Source organism: Myxocyprinus asiaticus, chromosome 31 (assembly GCF_019703515.2).
Source record: "Myxocyprinus asiaticus isolate MX2 ecotype Aquarium Trade chromosome 31, UBuf_Myxa_2, whole genome shotgun sequence".
Lineage (NCBI taxonomy): Eukaryota > Metazoa > Chordata > Actinopteri > Cypriniformes > Catostomidae > Myxocyprinus > Myxocyprinus asiaticus.
In genome coordinates this window covers 1,798,700-1,826,431 of record NC_059374.1, presented here as the reverse complement: position 1 = coordinate 1,826,431, position 27,732 = coordinate 1,798,700, and the positions used below count along the sequence as shown (strand labels likewise).

Below are 27,732 nucleotides of genomic sequence, written 5' to 3'. Positions count from 1 at the left end.
CTCAAATATCAAAACTAAGATCAAGTTCTTCCCATATTACTGAAGGGTTAATTAAGTATGTTGGTTTGAAAACAATATTCATTGGTTGTCTGTAAAGGTTTTTATTGATCCACATTGTTATTGCATTTTGCATTCAGTACTTTAACTGTCAGTCAAATTCTAGTGTTCATGACCATTTAGGTCAAAACTGAGAGAAGCTAATAATCAAAATATGCCTCTCTCTTATTCTTACTGTCATCCTCTTTGCCATGGTTTGTGAGGTCATATCATTTGTTGACTTTATGCAAGGGATGTCATAAAATATCGGTATATTGATTATTGTTTGGCACATAATTTTATCGATATATTGTTGAGGCATCTATGTATTTAAATCAGCCAACATTTAAATTAGAAGCCCAATTTGCGTGCTTTCCAACTCACTCAATTGGCCTCTTTTTAACAGTCTGGTGTAATATCGTTGGGAGACCACAAGAGGGCCATATACCATTTACTGAAGCACACACTCACACACACACGAGCTGAAGCGGCACAGGAGATGGTAGTCCAAAGAAAGTTTTGGTACTTCTTCAAGAATGTGTTGGCTTCTTCAAGTGATGTTGATGAGTTTGCAGGTTAGTGAAACTGATTTAACTGCGCAAACTGAACAGTTAGAAATGGCGATGATTATTGTGCAATTTCTCTGTATGTATCCTTGAACAGATCTTTCATTCAAGCTGTCTAACCACAAAACAACATACTTGTAACAAAAAATGCATTGTGTAGGCTATATGAAAGATACATGTTCACAATAGATCATCCAGTGATGGCTAGAGTAAATAACCTTTGTCCTTTGATAATCATTTGGGTCGAATTGAATGTAAACTATGCAAGTTGCACTCAGTGGCGCTGCAGAATGGTGATGCTGAGCATTGGTGGTGTGTGCGTATCTTTGATGAAAATATTTGTTTTTTTCTAATTTTAGAACGCGCCATGCTGTCCACCAAACGTGTGCGGTGTGCGACCCCCTTTAATTTACCCTGCTGCTCACACTTTATTAAAGTTGTGTTGAGAAATAAGACTATAGATAATCATTGGGAAATATTCTGATTATCGATGCGTGAAAAAGGCCTCGATCTGAAGCCTACTTTCTGCCCATAAAATTCCTTGTATATTAAAGACAGTTCAGTATGAATTAGTCTTTTAAAGTCTATTTAAGGCAGAAGTACTAACACTTAAATCATACATCAAAGCAATCATATTGCTTTATATAGTGGCCCCAAAATATATTTGGATATTAAATCCACACTTATAAATACATCTCATAAAAAAAAATAATAATAATAATAAAAAAAAAAAAATTTAATTAATTCTCAAGAAAGATAGCACACATTTCCAGACAGCATTTCACAAAAAGAAGATTATTGGGTTTTAATTTATAAAACATAATTTTGACACTCGTTGATTAAAAGTCATGGCAAAAATTATATAGAAAGTGAATTTAGTTCTGAAAAATTAGTTTGAAGATGCCACTTTGTTTAATATTTACTTACTATGCAATAAAATTCCTACATTTGTAAGTGTGGCATAAGTGTCCATCTGAATCAATAACATGTGGGAAGATGTTCACATATGCTTGAATCTCCCCAGCTAGCTTTTGCATAGCTGATCACTAGCATATGTTGTGTTTTGAATGCTGGTCCACAACATGGGATGCTGTTGTGCTGGTGTTCCAACCAACATGGTCACACAGGAAGTCATCATGTTGCTTCTGAAAGTTTAAGTATGCTGACATCGGCCACATTATGCCGAGTTACTGAAAAGCACCATCTCCCATCAAAATTTTTTGCATCAGTTCAAGTGTGTTTACCTTCTCCAGTGAAGCGACCAACAGTGCATTGTGTCAGCAGCCTGGGAGAACCTGTTCCCAACCTGTGTTGAAACCAGGAAGTAATTGTGTTTGCATAATTAATGAATAGTGCGATACGGATATTACATTATAAGATTACATTTTTACTCCACTGACAGTTAGGTTTAGAGTTTGGGAGGAGACTTAATAAAATATGCATTCCTCTTCGCTGTATAACATCATTTACAAACTAAAACAACTCACATTTGGCACCACATGCCCTAAACTTCAAAAACACTTCCCGCTCCGGCCACTGTGGGCATTGATTCAATTTCGGTGAGCACAGACCCTAGGTAAGCTCAAGAAAAGTGAACCTAGGGTGCTTCTCATTTCTAAAGTTTTAAATCCTCGTTTCCTTTCTTTATTTCCCAGCTCCTCCCTTTTAGAAAACAAGGAAAGGATGGATGAAAAGGAAATGAGGACAGAGGAATCAAAGCAAGATATGTTTGTCAGATGGAATGTCCTTGATCACTCAAGCTTCACTTCAGAGTGTTGTCTTTGTGTAGCTGCATTACCTCAGTGTGCTCGCTGTTATGTTGCTGAAACTTGATTTATTAATATATGCATAATAATTAAGGTATAATGTACAGTTAGCTGGTTGTTATCACAAAATAAACCCCATTACGTCAGGGTCATGGTCACCCTGTCAGGGTTTATTTTGCAATTACAATGGATGACTGTACATTATTCTGGTTATTACACGGCTACTAACCAAATAAATAAATACTTGAACATGAAATATTGATATATGTTCAAATTATTCTAACAGTTTACTTGTAGAGATTGCAGAGTGATACGAAAAGTAGGAAAGATGACTCGCAATACCCGGATGACTAGTCTGATATCACTTAATCCCCCGGATGTGCTGCTGTTACTCAGTCATATCAGACAGATGGATGGTGCCACTGACCAATCAGAATAGAGTATTCCAGAAAGCCATGCAATAAATGCTTATATTTCAAGATACACTTTCAAAATATGTAACAATTATGGTATATTTAAACAGCAAAAGTTAAAAATGTATTAAAAAAAATGTGAAGGGGGAGGAGAATTTTTGCGTATGTTAGGTGTTTCGACAAAAAGACTTCCGCATAAGACACTTCTGTATTTCCAGATTCAAACCTCCTCTGTAAGCTTCCATTGTCATCTGTCCTGGCCTCCTCATGGTACTTTTAGAGCAGCAAGAACAAGCATGAACCAGCCTAGACCAACATGGGAACCCATGATCTTGTCTGCAGGACAAGATTTGCTCTAGACAAGGTGTCAGTTGTAAACATGAGCATTTAAGGCATGCAAACACATTCAAGGCATAGCATTGCATTTCGTATTCATTATTCTTTGAACATTTATTGTCAGGCTGCACGAACAATGCTATGAATAGTTTGAATAGTACATAGTCTATCAAAACACAGTCAATGGAATCTCTTACATGCAAGTGTGATGCCAAGCAACTTTTTTATTTGGGACATACCTGAGTGAGATACATGTCATTTTCTCATTAATTCAATTATTGCTTTTCATCTACTATCATGTTTTTCTCCTGATGCTCCCCATTCAATGTCATCATTGATGTAATGATGCCGAATGGTTTCATGTATGTATTCCTTTATATCTGTAGCCTGTCACTTTTGGCTGAAAAAGGTGGTCATGTGACCAGAATAAGTCACATTCTCTGATCTACTTTATGTGCCCAGTGAAAACGTTGTATACTGATGTGTAGAAAAGCTCTGGTTTGTGAATGCGCAAGTAACATCAAGTCTAACAATTGAAACCAATATATAAAGCATTTTCATGCTGAGGTGAGGCCATCAATTTAATCACAATTGTCTGATTCATCTCAGTCCTGAGAAAACACACAATACATGGCCATTTTAGTGAAATCTGTTAATCTCAGTCACACCATATTCATTATCGCAGCAAAGAACCAGAGGAATTTGGAATAATGTCATATTGTCATATGGGGCTTAAGGTCAAACCCCTGACTGCTACTCGGGGCATTTACCATTTTATAATGTTTTTTTCTTCTTCTTCTGAGTTAGTGTGGTGTATGGTATACAGTATCTCATATAATAATGATGCAACCTGCTATTAGTTTATTTATATCAGTGCCTCACACTTGCATGTCAATATACCATGATAAAAGATCATTTATCTTTTGCTTTCACTTTGGTCCCCAATCCTAAATTTGAAAACAGAAAATTAACTACATTTTAATGTACACAGTAATTTAGTTTTTGTTGCGCTGGCCAATATGGCAGTAATTTTGGACTTATACTGACATTTAGTGGGACACGTGAATTTTGGCCAGTAAAAACTGTGGTTATTTGCATGCGCCATTCTGGTTAAGTGCCCGATTCACTAAAGCAATTATGCAGATCAGGCAATGGTGCAAATGCAGCCACAATATCTGTGCTGAACACAATTTGCACTCACAAATCCAATCGTGCAAGCCGGTTCTGAGCGCTATATAGCGAATAACCATCCACAATCTAAAAGTGCTGCAACTGTTTAGTGAATTTGCCCCCTAATGGTGTGAATGCAGCATTATGCAAGAGTTCTACAGCTACTGTCATTGTAGAAATGTGCTATTCACAGTCAGCCATGATTTAATTTATTCATGAGAAAAAGTGACCAATAACAGGGGGGTTATCGAGGTAAAATTAGTATTATTCAGCCAATCATTTGATCTCAGTATTGTGGCCCCCATGATGCAGATTAGATCCATGTAAAATAAATGAGCTTTTTATTAGAATACTGATATGACTAGAGTCGTCATCTAATGTACATTATTTTAAACATATTTTTCATAAGTATTATTCATTTCTTTAGAGGTAAAACTTTTTAGGAATAAAGAAATTATGGGTGCACCTTTAGAGTTAAATCAAAGCAAAAGCAAATTGTTTTTGCAAAAACAAAGTTATTATGACAATGTACACAATTCATTTTGATGACTTTTATACCTGCACATTCCTGGGTATATATTCTAGTAGAGCCTGTGTATCAAACACAAACAATGATGGATGGATGTCTTTCAACCTAGTTTGCACCATATCTTTTTTTTTCCATCTGTCACTCTCAACGAGGCACTTTCATTCATTTAGTGAGAGCATAAAAGAGATGCAGCTTCAAGCAGTGGTCTCATGATGTTCAGAAGCAAATTATTTGAAACATCATCTGATGGTGGATATAAAACCAAATCTTTCAATAAAGTCAAACCATAACTACATTAGACCCTCTTGAAAAGACCAGCATATGGTCATCAGCATTTGTTGTTTTGTTTTTTGGATGCTGGTACCCAGCATGAGATGCTGGTATGTTGGTCCAGACTAATCACACTGTGAATTTGGTGGTTTTTGGTTTTTCAGCTGAAATCGTTCTATGCGTACCACAATTCCAACCACTGCTCCCATTGGTCAAAGCTAGAAGTGTTGATGACCAGTTTCTTGGTGAAATGTCCACAGGGTGGCACCAAAAGCGAGTTGTAGTTTCAGTTGTAAATTATATAATACAGTCAAAAGGAATGCATATTTTATTAACCCTACTTCCTATCCTAAACCCCAACCCTAAACCTAACTGTCAGTGGTGTAAAAATGTAATTTTAGAGCGAAAATGTAACCACCGAATCGTGCTCTCCATTGTTTATGTGAACGTGATTACATTCTGGTTTCCACGGGACACTACAACCTGGAGTAAAAACGTCTGATGGGAGATGGCGCTTGTCATTTGGCAAAGTGGGGCCGATTTCAGAATAAATGAACATTCAGAATCAGCGTGTCGATTTTCCTGTGTGATCATGTTGACTGGCCTACCTACAAGGTTTTGTAACTAGGTAGAATCCGTTGGTCGACCAGCCTAATTGGAAAGACCATGTGGTTGACCAAAACTAACGAGCATAAACCAGTCTAAACTGGTCTTTTCAGCAGAAGATTGAGAAAAATGTAAAATAATACCATAAGATATTTGTTGTGTTAACATTTTTAACAACTTCCATAGAAAAACATTAAACACAGTTGAAAAGTAACATGTTTAAACAATGAGAAGTAATGGATACATGTCATCAACACTTCATTTGAAATTGACCTTAAGAAAAGAGGAATGTTTATATCATAATGGACGAATACAATAAAAGTGTGCCCTTTATAAGATAAAACATTGTAAACAACAGGGGGAAAAAATGAAATAAATAAAGAAAAACGAAATATGATCTGAAACAGTCAAACAAAACTGATGAATAAAGCACTGCTGCACTCTACATTACTCTTATAAATTTTGCTCAAGCCATGTTACATAGTTGTCTAACATTCTATGTCCAATCTTAAAGTCTGTGGGCCACACAGTGAACATGAGTGCACCATGAAATCCACTGGGATAATGTTCATGTGTGACATCAACTCCAGCATTACGCAAGCGTGTTACATACATCATGCCGTCATCCCGCAGTACATCATACTCGCATGTCAACACGTAAGCCTTCGGCAGTAAACGCAAAGTTGTGTCAGGCACCAGCAATGGCGATGCTCTCGGGTCTGAAAGCAGGTGATGGGGATCAATAGCGTGTACTGGAGATTTCCCAGTGAGCACAGGTGGAGCACTGTAATTGTATGCCTGGCGATAAGCATCAGGTAAGTGTGAACTCCAATTGACAAATTTAAGAAGAGCAGCTGATTCAGGGTTATTGTGTGTGTTGGTCATCATGGCTCTGAAAAATGACTTATCGCTGGTGAAATACTCGCTCCAAAACCGCACCATAAGTGTGCGGGGCAGTATTGGCATGTGCTGGTTTTGCTGGTAGGATGGGGTGTTAAGATCCAGGGCTTGCAGGACAGGGTAGATCAAAGCCTGGGCCTTCAACTGGACATGCTGGTCTGGATCCTTCTGCAACTGAGTACAATTATCCATAAAAGTCATTTTAAACATGGCCTATCAAAGATCATATACTGTATAAGGCAGGGGCATAGATAATCAAGTCAGAGCTTGCATTAGTGTCTGCCAATGGGAGTTTTTCATCACTTTGCCAACAAAACTCTATGCTGAGTCAATGGCTCTAGCAACTGGAATTTTACTTTGGTTGTGTTTGAAAAAACGCTCTGTTGCTGGGGCGGGTTCATGTGGTTTTGTCAAGTGACCAATAAGCTTCTTTTTACACTGAAGAACTGACAAGTCGTCATGCTCTGATCTGAAGGGTTTAATCAATGAACACAAAAAAGTCACATATCAAAAACACTGATTGTGTAAAGCTTTCTGGAGTTCTCCTACACTAAAATGACTAATAAAATAAGAAATCAGGCAGAACAGTCTGAACGTAAATCCATCTTTCACTGAAGTTGTGTATGGACATACACTTTGTACGGCAGTCCTTCCCAGAGGTGGGTAGTAATGCGCTACATTTACTGTTACATTTACTTGAGTAACTTTTTGGAAAAAATATACTTTTATGAGTATATTTAATGGTGGATACTTTCTACCAAAAGTAAATTTCTAATGACATGTTTTTACTTTTACTTTGTTACAATGGGTGACGTTCCTGTCGTTACATTACTGGTTTTCATTTAATTTCAATTTTAAGTGTTAATAAATGCATACTTTATTGGACTTGTACGATAGCAGAATTTTACAGCTTTGCTCTGTCATTTGAGCCGAGCTCATCACTGCAGCTGGAGCAAGTGCTCAAAACAAGCTTTTTCTTTCGTCATGCGATGCCTTCATTTTACACTGAGACAAGTGGATATTTCAAGATTTAAATTGCAGCGCGGTAAGCGTTGGCGATATTGATAACTTGGGCTTGTCTGTGTCATGGTCAATTTTAGGGTGATTCTGTTACTATGGGCTCTAATGACCTCAATTTATAAGTATACATTTTATATCAGTGCTGCAATATTTCAGTTCCTACAGTATAAATCCATGTAAACATCCGTGTTAAGTGAAAATGTCTTTTGCTCTGCCGATTGCATGTTTGACTTCTGGAGAGTGAGCTGACAGTATGTCTGCACGTGCACAGCATTCCTGTGTTTGACAGATGCGGCGCATTTTTCTTATGGACAACAGAAACCAAACTCTGAACCTACGTAAATAAGCCTAATATGCTTTCAAACACAGAGATATAGTGTAGTTTACCCTTAGTGTACAGAACTAATCATCTAAATTCACCATTATATATTATTGGGCCTGTGGGACATTGTTCATGATTTTCACCACAATAATTACTAGAAACTGGTTTCCAAACTTAGCTTCTAATTGAATTTTGATTCATCAAAATCTGACAAGTGTCTTAAAGTAATAATTCAGCATAAATTAATGTTCTGTCATCATTTCCCCACCCTCATGTTGTTCCAAACCTGTGTGAAATTCTGTATTTTGTGGAACCCAAATGATGTTAGACAGAATGTTAGGGACTGACAGTCTCAGTCACCATTCCCTTTTAAAATATGGAGGGGGAAACAAATATCATGCAGTGAATGTAAATGGTGACTAAGGCTAACATTCTCTCTAACATCTCCTTAATTGTGTTCCATGGAAGAAAGAAAGTCATATGGTTTGAAACAACATGAGGGTGTATGATGACAATTTCCATTAATAATAATAATAATAATAATAATAATAATAACAAGAAGAATGATTATTATTAGTAGTATTATTATTGTGTAATACATGTTAAAAGTGTATTATGTAATGGAATATTGGGGCGTAAATGTCCATTATGTTATATGTGGAAGTAACAAGTTACTCACTACTTGAGTATTCTTTCAATTGGATACTTTCTTACTCTTACTCGAGTAATTTTTAACATTACTACTTTTACTTGAGTAAAGATTTTGGCTACTCTACCCACCTCTGATAAATCCACAATCACACATGTTCACAGGATAAAGTTACTTTATGAATTGCATTCTAAATCAGTCTATTACAATTGTTTATGTCCATGCAGTACTCCTGTTCTTTTTTCGGCAAGCTGTACGTGACTTGGAATGAAAGTCTGGGGCAGTCGGTATTGTCTGTCTCCTCTCCTCCATTCTGAATCAGTGAGTGTGACAGACCTCTGATGTAACAGAGTGAGATTTCAGTAGGTGTGTGTGACGAGGAGGAGGGCAGGGCCGGATCATAAGGATGGACGTCTGGCGCTGAGTTACCACAATCAGCCAGGAGAGTGATAGGGTCCAGTGCCATCACCCGGCATCGAGGAGGACCGCTGTGCAGCTGGCTGAGGACCGAATGGCAGCGTGGTCAAGAACCAGAGTTTTTTCTTAATTTTTTGCTTCTCTTTTTCTTTTCTCTCTCTCCTCTCTCTCTCTCTCGGGCTCTCCCGCTCTCTTTCCCTTTCCCCTCTCCCTCCCCTCATCCTACTTATGTTCCCAGGAGGGGGTTTACACCAGCCGACAGAAGGAAGGCCGAAAAAGCAACACCTGGGTTCCCCGGCCTTGAATCAGGCATTGGGGGTATGTGACGAGGAGGAGGGCAGGGCCGGGCTGTTAGGATGGACAGGAGAGGGATAAGAGGAGCCGGAGATGCCAGTTCGGGAGAGAGAGAGGTGCACACAGCCCCTAAACGTGCATTCCGCATGTTGCACTGAAAAGTCAACTCAATGAGGGAGCACATAGAGCTGTGTGTGTGTTACTGTTTTGGTTATGCTGAAAAGCAGTTTTATGTTGTGTTTAATTAAAAGTCTTTGTGGTTGTTAACCCGGTTCCCGCTTCCTCCATTACGATGAGCAAGAGACCTGTCTGCCACAGTGTGGAACCCCCAGCCAAATTAAGTTGTTTGGAATTGGCTGGAAAGATGCCTGCTTTCCTAATATTTACCAATAAAATGCATTATGTAAATTCTGAAATATTGCTATAATAAGAATATTCTTACCTGCTGAGCCACTGCAGCTGCAAGATTGCCTCCTGCACTGTCTCCAGACACTGCTATCCTTTCTGGATTGATATGGTAGTGCTTCAGAACATCAGCATGAAGAAAGTACTTAACCACATGGTACACATCCTCAAATGGGACAGGAAAGTGATAAGGTGGGGCAAGTCGGTACCTGCACAGAGCAAATTATGTTGGAAGTTCCTCATAATTCAGTACTTAGAATATCAGTTTTGTTTTATTTCTAGTGAACACAGACAAGCAGGCTAATACAAACAGGGAAAATTAGTGAACTGGAACTTACTGTTGTATAAAAAGAGCAGAATGTCTCTTTATGTATGCAATGGAGGGGCCTACACATTGATTCTCAAGTCAAGCTTAAAGTTACTTGCTGGGCCTATTTCTGAAAATAAAGTTGGCACTAGAGTAGAAGAAGGGTGCTGGAAGAATTGTTAGGAACAGTGATGTAACTACCAGGATCAAAAACAGTGGTTCTTAACTGGTTTTTACTTCAGGACCCAGGTTTTATATTGGACATCAAGTGGCAACCCAAACCTGACCCAAATCTTGCATGTATTTTTGGTGTTGATGTTAACAACAAAAGATACCGCACATTTTCTCCCCCTCTTTTTCAAAGTTGATAAGCCTATTTATTTTGATTAAATAATTATTTTATTTTTTTAACAGCTTGCACGGTAAGGTCTTTCTCAAAGTAAGCCGTTGCCAAATCAGGCACTGTCACACATCACTATCTTTGGTCATTAGTTTAAAAAAATCCACACATAGCTAGGTTAAGTCACTAGTTAAATAAGCTCTTGGCTTTCTAGGTCCAGGTACACATTATGAGTCAGGTCACAAACCGTTTAGGCCATTCAGTCAAGCAGGCACAGGCACACATATATTTAGTTCATTAGTGTTATAACATTTTGGCCAAGCTGGCCAAGGCACACCTACTGTAGCTAGCATACACTCTGTGCACATGGCTATTTGGAGCAGCAGCAGTACACACATCTTGGTGGTAGATCTGCTTGTTTAGGGTGTTGTGTTTTGTGTTATAAGCTTTGCAGGTTCCCTGCTTTTTTGGGGGACTTGTGTAATTGTTCAGCAGCATGTCATACATGATTGTCTTGTGTTTTTCTATTTGTGCAGTAGCAGCATCTCCACATGCTTAAGTCAGTATGTCTGTGTATGTTCTAGCAGTAGCAAGTATTCATACTTGCTTTGCAGCAGCAGAATAGCAGATCTAGTCCACCAAAACCAACATCCTAGAAATATTTAATTCCACATTAACATGCTAAATCTTTCAGAAAGTTTTCATGATTCAATTGCAATAAAATAAATATTTATTTGAATACCTGATTCTGATTTGCTGGAATGTGTACATAATGCTATTCAATTCACAAGTAATTCCAGACAGTTTTAATACCTGTTCTATATTAGTGCACCTACTATACCTACTACACTGTCCTACTTTGAGACATTGTAAGAGTTTTATGCCTCTGTTCACACATCCTCCAGATGCAAATATAATATGGCAAGTCTGATGAGTCTCAGGATCAGGATTTTCCATTCATTAAGAGTCATAAATGAAATCGTCTTGCCTCATCTTGCCAGACAGCGAAATACGCCTTTGATAGGTCCCGGTTTCCTTCTCTCCCCCTCTGTGCAAAACATAGCTGAATGTCAAACCATACTTTCCTTTCAAGCCCTATGCGTGTGTAAGGGGAAAGTGCAGGTGTATTTTTAATTTACTCCAGGTCAGACTCTGTAAAATTCAGCTGATTAACACTGGTGTCTGGCATTTTTCACCACAACAATTGATTTAAAGATGATACTGAATGACCATATTGAACACTAGTACAAAGTAACACTAGTTTTACCTCATTAATGTGAAAATGACAAAGAATAGAAATTAAATACTACATGTTCTTAGGAGTGACATCCCTTCTACTTACTGTTATTATTTTTGGATTGTGCATTTAAATTCAGAATTTCACAGAAAGCAGGGCCGGTCAACCCATTAGGTGACATAGGCGACCGCCAAAGGTGCCATCGCTCAGCGGCGCCGATCTACCGAGCCAATTTCTGCAAGTCCAATCTGTGTCGAACCACATGCACTCTGTGCATTCCAATAACATGTTGTGGTGCCTTCCACGGAACATATCGATTGTGTACTGAATGCCTTACTACCATAATACTCTTATTGTTTCTGTTATATCTGTGTTTGGCAAAAAAAATAGAGTAGTATGAATAGTATGCCATTGTGAACACGGCAATAGACTCATGAGCGCAGGGCTCAAGAATCGGAACAATGCCCGATGTGTGAAGAAATAATCACTCTTTTGAGTCAGTTCTTCTTAATAAATTTGTCTAACGTGCAGGCTGAAGCATTTGAAGTGTTTTGTCATGCAGTAAAACAGTAGCGGGATGCTTTAGAAGACAGAGAAAAAAAACAACACTAGATGAAGTGGCTATTTACTTACAATTCATTAAAAAAAACCTGCAACTGCATTCAATCGTTTGCCAGTGATGAAGAAGGTCATGTGCGAGTGTGTGTACAGCCGGTGAGCTACAGTATTATCTAATGCAGTTAAGACATTATCTTAATGAAAGAGTATCAAAATACTAACGTTACATGAAAGCACTTAAAATACCAAAAATTACCAAGCCAATACCATGTTTATTGGAAATGTTCCTTGGAGTAGCCTACCATATAAATACTATATATTACAAAAAATACCATATTGTACCATCATTGTACCATGATACTGCCACAGCAGGCTTTTGAGAAAGGTAACTTTGATAAACTTCATTTTGTTCTGTGTAATGTGACAGGTATCAATAAGTTTTTAATCCATTGTTTCATTAATGCTAGACAATATATGTAGGCTACAAGAAAATGTTTAAATGATGCTCCTTAAATCCCCAGAAATGAATGCTTTGGTGCTGTTTTTGCAAATAAATAAATAAATAAATAAAAATCTACCGGGGGAGCATCCCCTAGACCCCTCTACAACATCATGGGATGATAGACTGTGTACTTGATGGGCCCCAGACTCCCCAGTAAAGATGAAAGCCTATGCTGTGATCCTCCTGCTGTGAAACATACCTACGATGTGCGTAGATCTTTAAGGCAGTGCGACTTTTGCTTTTTTTTTTTTCTTCTTTCTTTCTTTTTTCTTCATCTTAGACCACTTGGTTTGGTTTACGTGCATATTTCTTCTAAACATTGTTATTATTAATGTTTGGCTAGTTTGAGTTTATACCCATTGGTGGTCTATTTAATTATGTGTTAATTTGTACTCTAATTTGTTGTTGTTGTAAAAATTAATTAATAACTCTCTAATAATTTTTATCGGGATGACTGGAGGGTCTTGCCTAGGGCACCAAATGGGGTAAGACCTGAGAATTTGGTTTTTCAAACGACTCATGTCTATATTTCCAATTATTCGTACATCTTATTTAATTAATTAAAATAAATGTAATCTTATCACACTACTCCATCTCTGTGTCTGATATAAAATGGGCAGAACTCTAAATCCAATGACCCGTAAATAAAGTTATTCAATATTCTTCCAATCGAAGTTTGAGCTTCAAAAATCAATGACAGCTTTAACTTTTCAATGGTGGCAAGTGACAATGGTATACACAGGATAATCCACCACGTCATGCATCATAACACACACTTATCCCTTACATAACATAACCACTTACTTGCATTGATTGGATACAAGTTATTTTATCATTTAAGCACCTGGAACATTTTGAATATAAATGTTTTACTTTAAGGTGCTACGCAATATCAAACTAAACTTAATTTAATTCACACCTTATTTCTATGGGGCTTGTTATAATATTCTTGTTACAATACACACAGACACAGAAGGTAGATTGAACCCAGATGCGGGAGCTTTATTGGAGACACAGAAACATGTCAGTCAATAGAGATGCGTGGAGTGGAGAACTTAACTTGACAGGAGTAGAGTGCGAGTTTGCAGGGGGCAAACTGGTGGGTTGTCACTCCAGAAGTTCGAGGGAATATGCAGGAACTCAGGGAGAATGCGGATACGGGATTCTTGGGAGAGAGTATAGCTTCTCTAGGGAAGTCCGAAGAGTAGGTGAGTCTATCAGTTCCTTTTGGGAGACTGGACAAGGATGGAGTTTTTATAGGGGTGAGGTGATGCGAGATGAACTGGGATCAGGTGTGGGTGATTAATAGTCAGGAGAGAGGGAGCAGAGTGTGGAGTGAGAGAGGGGATCCGATGTGGATGTGACAATTCTGAATGTATCAGTCATAGCCCTTTTCTACTGAAATTGCGATGGTTCTCATGCCGAGCCTGTGCTATCGCAAACCGGCCGCACTTTTCCACTGAATAGTGTTTTAACTGCCCCATATCCTTCAGTGACAATTCCTTGGCAAAGACTGCTTGACAAGACGCACACAACCAGTTTATCATCCTGCACTGAGGTGCACAATGCCGGAAACAATTCAAAAAGGCCAAAAACGTCCATCTAGTGCGTTTACATACACCAACAATTAAAAGTAGCGCTGATAGGCGACAGAACAGTTTGTTGTTTAGTAAAAGCAACAAAACAACAGGAGCCACAGCAGCTGATGAAACACATGTTCTCTTTAGAGTTTAAACTTCACACAGCATCTTTTAAAAACATGCCAGAGAGATGACAACAGTCAAAGACTTCTGTGTAGTACATGTTTGTATACAAAAATAATTCAAAAAGTTGTCACGGAAGTAGAGAACGGGGCGTTTTGGCAGCTTGGTTTCAATAAATGCTTTTATTGCATTGGGGATTAAGTTTTGAGTTCTGGAATTTACAATATGTTTTTATAGTAGAATGACCTCTTATTGGTCAAGGAATAGATTAAAACAGAGGTGTCAAACTCTATTTCAGCCTGGGTCACATCAGAGTTTATTTGTGCCCTCAAAGGGCCCATTAAAAATGTGGCACCAGCTGCTTTGGTAGCACCCATTGATAATTGATCCGTGTAGCATGGTTTCATTCTGTTTCTGAAGCAAGCAAAATGTGCTCCAAAACATACAGATGACAGGGGAAGGCTTATTAATTTTCACGAGGAAAACGCTAACTGATCCCCTGACATTCTAAGTTTCAGAAATGAGCTTGCGGGCCTCATGAACTGAAGTGAGCTTGACACCTGTGTTATGCGGTGACGTCACTGTGAGTATGTGCGCGTATTTGTGTGTGTGTGGTGGGGTCTCTTTCGCAGTGTACAAAGCACACAGCTGACTGAGGCTGGCAAGCATTATGTTGTGTCAAGAATATTAAATGAGCCATGTGAAATCCCAAGAGCAGCGACTACAGAATGCATTAGGGGAAGCACTGAAGATTGCTGAAATCACTGTAATTGGGTTAAGAACTGTCCAACGCATTATTAAAACCTGGAAGGATAGTAACGCTTGGTCAAGTCACATCGTAAAAAATTGACAGTAGAAAACACGGCTATGTTTAAAAGTGTAAGTAAGAGCATTTCCACATGCACAATGCAACAAAAACTTACAGGATTGGGACTAAACTGCTGTGTTGCAACAAGAAAGCCAATTGTTAGTGAGGCTAATCAGAAAAGAACTCCTTCAATTTGCAAGGGAGCATAAAGATTGGAGCAATGGAAAAAGGTCACATGGTCTGATGAATCCAGATTTACCCTATTCCAAAGCGATGGGCGTGTCAGGGTAAGAAGGGAAGCGCATGGAGGCGATACACCTGTCATGCATAGTGCCCACTGTACAAGCCTCTGGAGGCAGTGTTATGATCTGGGGTTGGTTCAGTTGGTCAGGTCTAGGCACAGCAACATTATGCGACAATAAAATGAAGTCAGCTGACTTCCTGAATGTACTGAATGACCAGGTTATCCCACCAATGGATTGTTTTCTTCGCTGAAGGCACGGGCATATACCAGGACGACAATGCCAAGATTCAGCGGGCTCAAATTGTGAAAGAGTGTTTCAGTGAGCATGAGGAATCATTTTCACACATGAATTGGCCGCCACAGAGTCCTGACCTTAACCCCACTGAAAGTCTTTGGGCTGTGCTGGAGAAGAATTTATGGAGTGGTTCTCCTCTCCTGTCCTCTCCAAAAATTAATGCAACTCTGGATGGAAATAAATGTTGTGACGTTGCATAAGGTTATCGAAACAACGCCACAACAAATGCGCGCTGTAATCAAAGTATGCAACTTTTCTTTGGCGAGGCAGTATATTTTGTTTGAACTTTTTAATGTGGCTTAACTTGCTAATTTCTATAACCTGTAACAGTGGAATCGTTGTTAACATTGGTGTAGCAGATGGTTATGGTTATATTTGAATTTTCGCCACAGCATATAATATGATAATATTAACAAATAGCTGCGATCTTCCTAACTAAAAATTCCCTTATTGAAAAAAAAAAACAATGAACAAAATAAGACAAGAAGAGTGTAAGGAAAGCTAACAAAGTTTGCAAATCTAATAACTTACTGAGATCAGCTAAAGAGGACACCAAACACCAGTGTGCATCATTTCTTGCTGTATCTGTCATGGTTTGTGTCAGGAAGAACCCAATTGCAGACAGTCAGCTCTTCAAAAATACTTTATTAAAGAAAATATTAACAAAAACTACCCATGAGAAAGCAAAACTAAAAATAATGAAAAACAAACACAACAGAGAACTATCAATAAACTGAAATACAAAACCAACAAGGACCAAACGCAAGAAATAAAACAGACTGAAACAAGAGGAAAAATCCAGCACAAGACAGAGCACACGAGGGAAATATAATGAAGGAGAAATCAGGCAGGCAAATGAGAGGGGCAGGTGAAGCAAATTAACAGAAGATAAGAGAAATGAGGGGGCGGCACCAGGACATGAGACTGAACAAAGACAAGAACACATGGAGAAAACAGAACATCCCAAAATAACAAAAACAAAAAGAGGGTCAGAATCCTGCCACAAAAATAAAAAACAAGACTAGACTGATGACAGGATCCTGACAGTATCTCCTCGTATACTTTTTTCCCCTTTGTGATCCCCTTGTTATTTTTCTCTGATCTCCGTAGAAGACCATTTTGTCAGTAGAGCGCTTGTTTTGTCCGCATTTCCTCAATGCTTATGTTGTCTGACAGACATTTTTGTGGGTTTTTTATTGTTGTTGTTATGTAGTGAAGAAGTACCGGTACTGCAGATGGTAGCTTCTGTTGTTGTTTTGAAAACTGCACCTGGTGATGAAACATTATCCTACCCTCCACTCCCCTGACGTAATCGGTTCCTGCATAAAAACCAGCAAGCTTTTGGGGCTGGTGCGGAACCAGATTTTCGGCCCCAGAACGGCCCAGAAACCCACCCCCGAAGCATGTTTGTGGAAAAGGGCTATGAGTAGACCACTTTACTGAGTTGGGACTGTGCTAATGAAAATGTTTGTTTCCTACTCTACAACTGGTATTGTTTTCCTTTCATAAGGCTCTTAATGATTTAAATAAACTTTAGGAATATCAGAAGGCAAAAAAGGCCAGTTTATTTCCTAATATCAAACATCATTCAAAAAGAACATACACTACCGGTCAAAAGTTTTGAAACACTTGACTGAAATGTTTCTCATGATCTTAAAAATCTTTTGATCTGAAGGCATATGCTTAAATGTTTGAAATGAGTTTTGTAGACAAAAATATAATTGTGCCACCATATTAATTTATTTCATTGTAAAAAAAATTATATATATATATATATTTTTTTTTTAAATTGATGACTTGGACCAAATAATAAAGAAAAGCAGCCAATAAGTGCCCAACATAGATGGGAACTCCTTCAATACTGTTTAAAACGCATCCCAGGGTGATACCTCAAGAAGTTGGTTGAGAAAATGTCAAGAGTACATGTCTGCAAATTCTAGGCAAAGGGTGACTACTTTGAAGATGCTAAAATATAACACAGTTTTGATTTATTTTTGATTTTATATATATATAATAAAGAATGAGTAAGTGTTTCAAATCTTTTGACCGGTAGTTTATATTACACAGGAGGAAAACTTTGTCCATAATTTGTCCATAAGTCAGCCTTAAAGCCTTTTATGTACTTGCCATTATATTTACAGTTCAATGCAATAAGCACAGGTAAGACCATGGTTGGCTCCTCATCACTGTGGGTGATGAGGTGAATAACATTAAAATTGACTTGTGGCCCAGAATTTAGTATGGGTGGTCACCAAATCAAATGAAATTGAGGAAAAACCCTAGCATGTTCATTCCGTGCTGTCCGTGACCCTGTCTGAACAGACCTGCAACAATTTTTGGGCCGTGACCCACTAGTGAAGAAACACTGGGCTAGGAAAACCATGAGTGTAACAGGACCGAATTGGATAATGAAGAAAAAGAGATCCAGGAGTATGAGAGAGTCCAAGAACAGTAGATATGTGAATAAAAACTCTGAGGTTCCCTCAGATATTCTTTTTTTGTAGTTAACATTTTTTATTGACTCAAAGGAAAAACACAACACATACACACCGAATCAACATTTAACTTTTAACCCCCACTAATATATATTATATATATATATATATATATATATATATATATAAACATACATAATTAAACTAAACTTCTCTCTCCCCATCCCTTCCCTGAGAGTCCCCCAAAACTGCCAAATACCTACCCCACTTTCTAATAAACAAGTCTCCAAACCCCATCCTTCTACCTGCCACCTTCTCAAAAGCTGCCACCCTCCCCATCTTCGAACATCACTCCGGAAATTATGGCGCTCCGTCTGACTTCTAACCCCTTAAAATAATTTGTCTGCCAATAATAATACTAATCAGAACCCAATTTTTTATATACCCTCAGATATTCTTGAGAAATTTAGGCAGAGTACAATTTCAGAACAGGCACTCTTTGGCTATCAAGACAGATACATAGGCATAAGAGTAGACATTACTAAAGATGCTGGAAAAGGAAATGAGAATCAGAGACAGGGATGGGACAGAATTGGGACAAATTAGACAAACACTGGACCAGGGACAGGTGGCACAATCACTGGAACAGGGGCCAGAGAATCTCAAGGAAAGGGACACAAAAAGTACACACAATTCTTCATTAAAAAAAAGACTGGTTCCAACTACCACCTTTACAACTCCATTCCCTACCTCCAACATCACCCCACCAACCCCACATCAGTTGCAGAGTTGATTAGTACATTAAACCTCCAAGCTTCACCATGGACCAACTGCTCTTCTCAAAAAATGTATCTTTACCTATCTCTCACCTGATCAATACTTCACTCAGTTTTGGCGTTGTCTTTTTAGAAATATAAAATGCAGCTGTCACTTCTTTACATAATAAATTTGTTTTTAGACCTGCTAATGTACCATAGCCTCAGGCCTTTCTCCAACCTTGTATTCATGGCTAGAGTACTTGAGACAGAGATTGCCTCTCAGCTACAGAAACATCTAACAATCTTTTTGAGCTATTCCAGTCAAGATTCCATCTCTACAGCACTGAGCCAGCTCTGTTAGTAGACTCCGGTGCACTTAACATTCTTCTTCTCCTGGACCTCACCTTTCGCAATACTGGCGCTTTTCTCCTCTGGTTCAAATCTTATCTGAGGGCACTTTATATCAAAGCTGAACCATTGCTACTTTTGCACACAGGGTCCCCCAGGGATCATTGTTGATCACCGTTCTCGTTGGCAAAAATGTAAAAATGTAAAAATAGGCAAAAATGTAAAAGCATGGACTTATGGTTTCATTGTAATGCCATCAATACTCAAATATACAGTATCTTAACTACCTTTCTTCCACAATTTTCCCTCCTCCCTCTCTAAGTGTATGTTTTCATGATTTAAGGCTCTGGATGGACACTAACTTCCGTAAACTCATTGCTGTTAAAACTGAGATCTCAAGTCATTTAGACTTCATTCCCACACATTCGCAGCATTAGTAGCAAAGTTTTGAATGTATTGTGGGCAGTTTATGGAGCCAAGGACTGATTCTAACTAAATAAATAATTGGATCACATCACACATTTACTCAAGCTCCATTTGTTACCAGTCACCTTACAACCTGTTTACACCGGGCGTGTCCATTGATGCGACGTGACGGCTTGAGGCCGTCTGCACTGGCGCGTTGACACAAATGTTCTAAACCGTTTATTTGTGTTGTTGGCAGTAGTAGCGCCAGCCCGTGCAGTGCAAAATGTAATGGGACACCCTTGTACTGTTGGCACGATGTGATGCAATGGACGCTTCCTGTGTAGACAGCATCATTGATTAAAATGGGTTCTATTTCTTTTGAAGCGACACTCACGTCCAGTGTAGACAAGGTGTTACTCTTCATCTTCAAAATATTAAACATTACTTTTAAAACTCTCCATACTCTGGCCACACAACACATACCTAAATTGATTAACCCCTACATCACTTTGCACACATAAGCCTGCTGGATCAAGTCTTTTTATATTCCCACATTCAGGCTGTCTACTATGAGAAACAGGTCTTCAGCACCTATCGCCCCAAAGCTTTAGAACTCTCTCCCCCTTTCACTTTAAACTCTCTTCTGTCGCCACCTTTAAATCACAATGGAAATCTTTCCTTAAAAAGTTTTTCCCATATTTGCTGCTGACTCTTCTGAAAGTCACTGTATAACTAACACACAAGTGAACACAGGAACAATTCGCAGGAAACAGCTGAATTAGCAATAATTGGTCTGTGCATCCTGTAATCTACTATGATTTCTTTAGCGTTTCTGACATTCAGACACAGGTTGTTTTTGTGGCACCAGCTAATCATTCTTTTTATCTCTTTACTATGTGGCAGTTGAGGAGAATATACAAGTTTTAATTATATTTAATCAGGAGTGGGTTTTTGCACACAAAGTAAATAAAAGTAGAGCTGCATGGTAAAGTACGTGATAAGTCAACTCACTGTCTGTGCAGGAGATAAAGAGAGACACATTAAACTTTTGGTCTGAAGCTTATTCAGCAAACTTCTGACTTCATTTATCCCTTCTTTACTAGGCCTCATTTGTCTTTGCTTTTGATAAGAGTTAAAAGCTTCAAGTGTGTCTCATTTCTGTGCTCTGCTTGCTGACCATGTGTCCTTGTTTTTGCTGTTGTTCATTTTACCCCTGCTGAAAAGACCAGCATTGCTGGTCACCAGCTTATGTTATGTTTTGGGTGCTTGTCCCACAGCATGGGATGCTGGTGTGCTGGTGTCCCCACCAGGCTTTTAATCAAATCAAATCAAATCAAATCACTTTTATTGTCACACAGCCATATACACAAGTGCAATGGTGTGTGAAATTCTTGGGTGCAGTTCCGATCAACATAGCAGTCGTGACAGTGATGAGACATATACCAGTTTACAATAACATCAAATTAACACAACACAATATAAAGTCTAATATACACATAATTACACACAACACAATATACAAATAATAACATACACTGTACAATATACAATACACAAAATATAGATACACATTATTCAATATATAAGAAAAAGTATATATAGTATATATAGAATGTACAGTAGGTTGTATTGTACTGTATTGACATTCAGGCTGTCGGTTGATAGTATGTTGTTAAGAAAGAATATAATATAATAATAATATAATTTATGACAGTCCTGTGTGAGATTTAAGAGTAATAAAGTGCAGTGCTGATGTATTTGATCGTGGGAGATCAAGAGTTCAAAAGTCTGATTGCTTGGGGGAAGAAGCTATCATGGAGTCAGCTGGTGCGGGTCCTGATGCTGCGATACCGCCTGCCTGATGGTAGCAGTGAGAACAGCCCATGGCTCGGGTGGCTGGAGTCTCTGATGACCCTCCAAGCTTTTTTCACACACCGCCTGGTATATATATGTCCTGGAGGGAGGGAAGCTCACCTCCGATGATGTGTCTGGCAGTTTGCACCACCCTTTGCAGTGCTTTGCAGTTGTGGGCTGTGCTATTGCCATATCAGGCGGAGATGTAGCCAGTCAGGATGCTCTCTACAGTGCAGGCGTAGAACCATGTGAGGATGTGGCGGTTCATTCCAAACTTCCTCAGCTGTCTCAGGAAGAAGAGGCGCTGGTGAGCCTTCTTCACAACGACTTCAGTGTGGATGGACCATGTGAGTTCCTCAGTGAATGGGACACCCAGGAACTTGAAGCTGCTGACTCTCTCCACTGGTGCTCTATTGATGGTGATGGGATTGTGTTCTCTGTCTTTTCTTCTGAAGTCCACCACAAGCTCCTTTGTTTTACTGACACTGAGGGAGAGGTTGTGCTCCTGACACCAGTGTGTCAGAGTGTGCACCTCCTCTCTGTAGGCTGTTTCATCATTGTCAGTGATCAGACCTACCACCGTCGTGTCATCAGCAAACTTAATGATGGCATTGGAGCTATGTGTTGCCACACAGTCATGTGTGTACAAGGAATACAAGAGTGGGCTGAGAACACAGCCCTGTGGGGCTCCAGTGTTGAGGGTCAGTGATGAGGAGATGTTGCTGCCTATTCTAACCACCTGGTGTCTGCTTGACAGGAAGTCCAGGATCCAGCTGCACTGCAAGCTGTTTAAGCCCAGAGCCCGGAGTTTCTCATCAAGCTTGGAGGGCACTATGGTGCTGAATGCTGAGCTGTAGTCTACAAACAACATTCTCACATAAGTGTTCTTTTTTCCAGGTGGGAGAGAGCAGTGTGTATTGTAGATGCAATGGCATCATCAGTGGAGCGGTTGTTGCGGTAAGCAAACTGCAATGGGTCTAGAGAGAGAGGCAGCACAGAGCAGATGTAATCTCTGATTAGTCTCTCAAAGCATTTGCTGATGATGTGGGTCAGAGCAACAGGACGCCAGTCATTTAAGCAAGTGATTTTTGATTGCTTTGGAACAGGCACAATGGTGGATGTTTTAAAGCATGTGGGAACTACAGACAAAGAGAGGGAAAGGTTGAAAATGTCTGTGAAAACACCAGCCAGCTGGTTCGCGCACGCTCTGATGATGTGGCCCGGAATGCCGTCTGGGCCCGCGGCTTTGCGGATATTCACCCGTCGGAAGGATCGGGTTACATCCACTACAGAGATGGAGAGTGAACTAACCTCTGTAGCTTCGGCCGTGAGAGTTCTCTCCACGAGGGTGGTGTTATTTCCCTCAAAACGAGCATAAAAAGTATTTAGCTCATCCGGGAGAGAGGTAGCGGTGTTCATGGCGGAGTTTTAATTCCCTTTCAAGTCCGTGATGATGTTAATTCCCTGCCACATGCTTCTGGAGTTGGTGGTGTTAAACTGTCCTTCAATCTTGTTCCTGTACTGGCATTTTGCTGTTCAGATAGTTTTTCAGAGGGCATAACTGTCTTGTTTATGCTCCTCCGCGTTCCCGGAATTAAAAGCGGAGGTCCGCACATTAAGCGCCACGCGAACATCGCTATTTATCCATGGCTTCTGGTTCGGAAAGATCCGTGTTGTTCTGGTCGGAACAACATCCTCTACGCACTTTTTGATGAAACACATTACGCTATCAGCGTAAAGATCGATGTCGTCATCAGAGGCGTACCGGAACATCTCCCAGTCCGTGTGATCAAAACAGTTCTGTAGCGTGAGTCTGATTGTTCCGACCAGCACTGGATCGTTCTGAGGGTGGGTGCTTCCTGTTTCAGTTTCTGCCTGTAAGCGGGCAGAAGCAGTATGGAAGGGTGGTCCGATTTGCCAAATGGTGGGTGGGGGAGGGATTTGCAGCCATCCCGGAAGGGAGAGTAGCAATGGTCCAAAAACTGGTCCCCTCATGTGTTGAAACTAATGTGCTGGTGGTATTTTGGTGTGACTGATTTGAAACTGGCTTTATTAAAGTCCCCGGTCACAATGAACATGGCCTCAGGGTGCGCGGTTTCCTGCTTGCTTATAAACCCATACAGTTCCTTGAGTGCCCGGTCTGTGTCAGCTTGTGTCAGGATGTACACAGCAGTGATAATGACCACTGTGAATTCCCTCGGTAGCCAGAATGGTCGACACAGAAGCATGAGAAATTCCAAATCAGGAGAGCAGAAAGACTTGATAGAATGTACATTCCTTTGATCACACCAGGATTTGTTGATCATAAAACATACACCACCACTTCTGCTTTTACTTGAGAGGTCTTTCGCTCTGTCCGCTCGGTGCACGGAGAACCCCGCGGGTTCAATGGCTGAGTCTGGAATCTCCACAGACATCCAAGTTTCCATAAGGCAGATAATGCAGTAGTCTCTCGTCTCTCGTTGGAAAGAGATCCGTGCTTTCAGCACGCAGAGATTGTTATCCAGAGACTGAACATTTGCCAGCAGAATACTGGGTAGCGGGGGTCAATTTGTGCGGCGTCTTACTCTGATGAGTACGGCGGCTGTTTCCCCTTTTCCTCCTGCGTTTCCGTGGCCGAGCAGCACAGACAAAGGGCTCCGCTTGCGTGTTTGTAAACAGTGGGTCGGCATTGAGGAATTTGAAGTCCGGTTTATGGTGTGAAATTGCTGAACCAATGTCCAAAAGTGTTTGTCTGTCATAGACAATAAGGCAGACAACATCCAAGACAAAAAACATAAGAATTGTAAACAAAACAAACAAAACACTACCATGTTGTGTCGGAGCTCGCAACGCAGTAGCCTAACTGCTTAACCAGCTTCATCAGAAAGACCATGCTGGTCAACAAGCTTCACTAGCAAGGTTTAGCTGGTGAAAAGCATGGCTATGCTGGTCAACCAGCCAGACCAGCACCACACCAGCACTAATGAGCATAAACCAGACTAGACCTGCATGGGAATTGCATGCTGGTTAAGATGGTCTTTTCAGCAGGGACTACAGGGAATCTGCTCTGGAATGCTGGAATGCTGACACGTGCAGAGAGGGCACATCCTCACAGTGTGGAATCATTGTCAATCTCAGTTGCCTCCGCGTCTGAGACCGTCAACCCGTGCATCTTATCACATGGCTTGCCACGGAAACATAGCACGTGTGGAGGCTTCACTCCATCCACCGCGGCAACCACGCTCAACTCACCACGTGCCCCACCGAGAACAAACCACATTATAGCAACCAAGAGGAGGTTACCCCATGTGACTCTACCCTCCCTAGCAACTGGGCCAATTTGGTTGCTTAGGAGACCAGGCTGGAGTAACTCAGCATGCTTTGGGATTCAAACTAGCGAACTCCAGGGGTGATAGCCAGCGTCTTTACCACTGAGCTACCCAGGCCCCCAGTCTAGATAGCTTTTGTTTATAATCTGTAGAGATGAAAGTGAGCTGGCCTGGCTAATCATAAATCGTGGTCAAATAATGAGTTGTCGATGGAGTTGCACAGGCCTTTATCAACCAGATTTTGGACAGCTTGTCAGAAATAATGGTGTTAAAAAAGCTGGAGAGTACATCATTCTATTCTGTAAGCTAATTGAAGCAGGTATATGGAGTCAAGAAGGTATTCTTGATGTAGGTTTTAGTCAAATAATGTCTTTCGAGGCAATTTGTGGTAATCTGAATACTGGTTTTGAAATGCAAGGAAGCAGGGTTGAAATTGTGAAATGTCTGCTAAAAGAAATCAGATGTTGTGTCCAAGGTTATTTTTTTATTTCATTAATTTTCTTTTGAAATTCTCCCCTTTTTCTCCCCAATTTGGCATGCCCACTTCACAATGTGCTCTAGGTCCTCGTGGTGGCGTAGAGACTCACTTCAACCCGGGTGGTGGAGGACGAATCTCAGTTGCCTATGCGTCCGAGACAGTCAATCTGCGCATCTTATCACATGGCTTGTTGAGCACATTACCGCGGAGATCTAGCATGTGTGGAGGCTTCACGCTATTCTCCGCGGCATCCTTGCACAACTCACCATGCACCCCACCGAGAGCGAGAACCACATTATAGCGACCACGATGAGGTTAACCCAACGTGACTAAACCCACCCTAACAACTGGGCCAACTTGTTGCTTAAGAAGCCTGACTGGAGTCACTCAGCACACCCTGGATTCAAATTTGCGATTCCAGGGATGGTAGTCAGCGTCTTTACTTGCCGAGCTAAATCGTATTTATGGTCTAATTAATATAGGTATTTTTCCACCTATTGTCATATAGTGATTTTAAGTCACTGCAAAAGAGGCATATGGAAGAAGCTGGAAAGAGTGAAATGTTTGGATTTGGTATGACTGGTATGTATTTTCATTTTGTTTGAAGTTTAATTTGAATTTAGAAATATTTTTGGTTTAATTATTTCGTGTTTCAATAAATTATTTTTTTTATATCGGCAGGTAGAAGTTAAATGCATTCCTTTACAATCACTGTTAATGCTAGCCAAGATTTGTGTGTCAGTAGATGAAAATAATTAATAATACTTACATTCTCTATAATTTAACGGAGCATACATCCAAATTCTGAAAAGAATCCAATTTTTTATACGTTTAAAAGGAGCGTGTCACTGTCATAGAAATATGCCTGGCATTCATCAAGGATGCAGTTAATGTACAAAAGAACGTACGTGTAACAAACTGGCCATAGAGACGGTGTTAGGATCCATGTTCAGGAAGTTTATTAAAAGAGACAAGCGAACAATCCAAAACAGCAGGCAGAGAGATGCAGTCGTAAAGCAGGCAGAATCCAATAAACCAAATAGACAGTCCAACCAGGCAAACAAAACAAAGGGTAATCCAAAAAGCAGTAAATAAAGAAAAACAGGCAATGGTCATAACATTAATCAAGAAACAATGGCAATGGAAAAACGCTCGGTAAGGCAGGGTAAACTGGCAACACTTCACAATGTGTTCAGTGAAGCACATGGCTTATAAAGCTACAAACAGGAAGTGAGAAAACAAACAGGAAGAGCCACTAAAACTCAGGTGATGGCTCCCTCTTGTGGAGGAATGAACTGTTCATGGGTTGAGGTATTAATTCCCCCCCTCTAGGAACACCCCAAGGTGTTCTCCTCCTGGGCCATCCCCTTGGTCTGGGTGCCAGTCAGTCTGGATGATCACAGTGGAAGTCCCTGATGAGTGAGGGATCCAAAATACCTGAGGCTGCTACCCAGGATCTCTCTTCAGGACCGTATCCCTCCCAGTCCACAAGGTAATGTAGTCGATTAGCCCGCCTTCGGGAATCTATTGATCTCCAATGGTGGAGGTGGCATTGATTCAGTGGTTACAGGTTCCAGTGCAGGGTGTGCAGGTTTCAGGAGGGATACATGGAAGGAGATACACTATAATCAGCAGGAAGCTCTAGTCTATAGGTCACCGGGTTGATTTGTCTTAGTATCTTAAAGGGACCTACATACCTTGGACTGAGCTTCCTGCTAGGTAGCCTCAGACATAGATCCCTCGTAGAAAGCCATACCATCTGGCCAGGCTGGTAATTAGGGTGGGGACGCCTCGGTCTCCTGATGGCTCGCTTAAGCCGGACATGGGCGCTGTCCCACACCCTCTCACTCCTCCTAATCCAGACCAAGGGAACAGTGGTGGTTGATAACCCAGAACATACTGGAAAGGGGTTAGTTCTGTGGATGAATGTGTGAGGGAGTTCTGAGCATACTCAGCCCATGGCAGGAAAGTGCTCCAATGGTGCCGTTCACGACTACAATAGGAGCATAAGTAGCATCCAATTTCTTGGCTTACTCTCTCCACTTGACCGTTAGCCTGAGGGTGATAGCCAGAGGTTAAACTGACATTGATTTTTAAATGGCAAAAGGCCTTCCATACCCGTGATGTGAACTGTGGTCCCCGGTCTGTGACAATGTCGTCTGGGAGTCCATACACCCTGAAAACCTGGTTGAACAGGGCCTCTGCAGTCTCCATAGCTGTGGGTAGACCTTTCATGGGGACCAGATGACATGAATTAGAAAAACGATCAACAATGACAAAGATGGCAGTGAAACCATTGGAATTAGGGAGATCGGTGATAAAGTCTACTGCTAGGTTTGACCATGGTCATTGAGGGATGGGCAGAGGTTCCAGCAGCCCAGCAGGAAGTTGACAGGGGGTTCTAACTTGTGCAAAGACATGGCAGGCATTAACATAAGTAGTCACAT

The 27,732-nt window shown here is 40.3% G+C and overlaps 1 protein-coding gene and 1 pseudogene across 1 annotated transcript in view; one reads left to right on the top strand and one right to left on the bottom strand.

Moving 5' to 3' along the window:
- Positions 1 to 27,732, top strand: part of LOC127421791 (E3 ubiquitin/ISG15 ligase TRIM25-like) — a 486,145-nt pseudogene that overhangs the window by 178,656 nt on the left and 279,757 nt on the right.
- Positions 1,382 to 27,732, bottom strand: part of aadac (arylacetamide deacetylase) — a 38,268-nt gene continuing 11,917 nt past the window's right edge. The window contains exons 4-5 of the mRNA XM_051665205.1: positions 9,737 to 9,908; positions 1,382 to 6,766 (exon numbers count right to left, since the gene is read on the bottom strand). Coding sequence (XP_051521165.1) covers positions 6,146 to 6,766; positions 9,737 to 9,908 — 793 coding nt within the window. The 3' untranslated portion in view covers positions 1,382 to 6,145. The remainder of the gene's footprint in view (positions 6,767 to 9,736; positions 9,909 to 27,732) is intronic.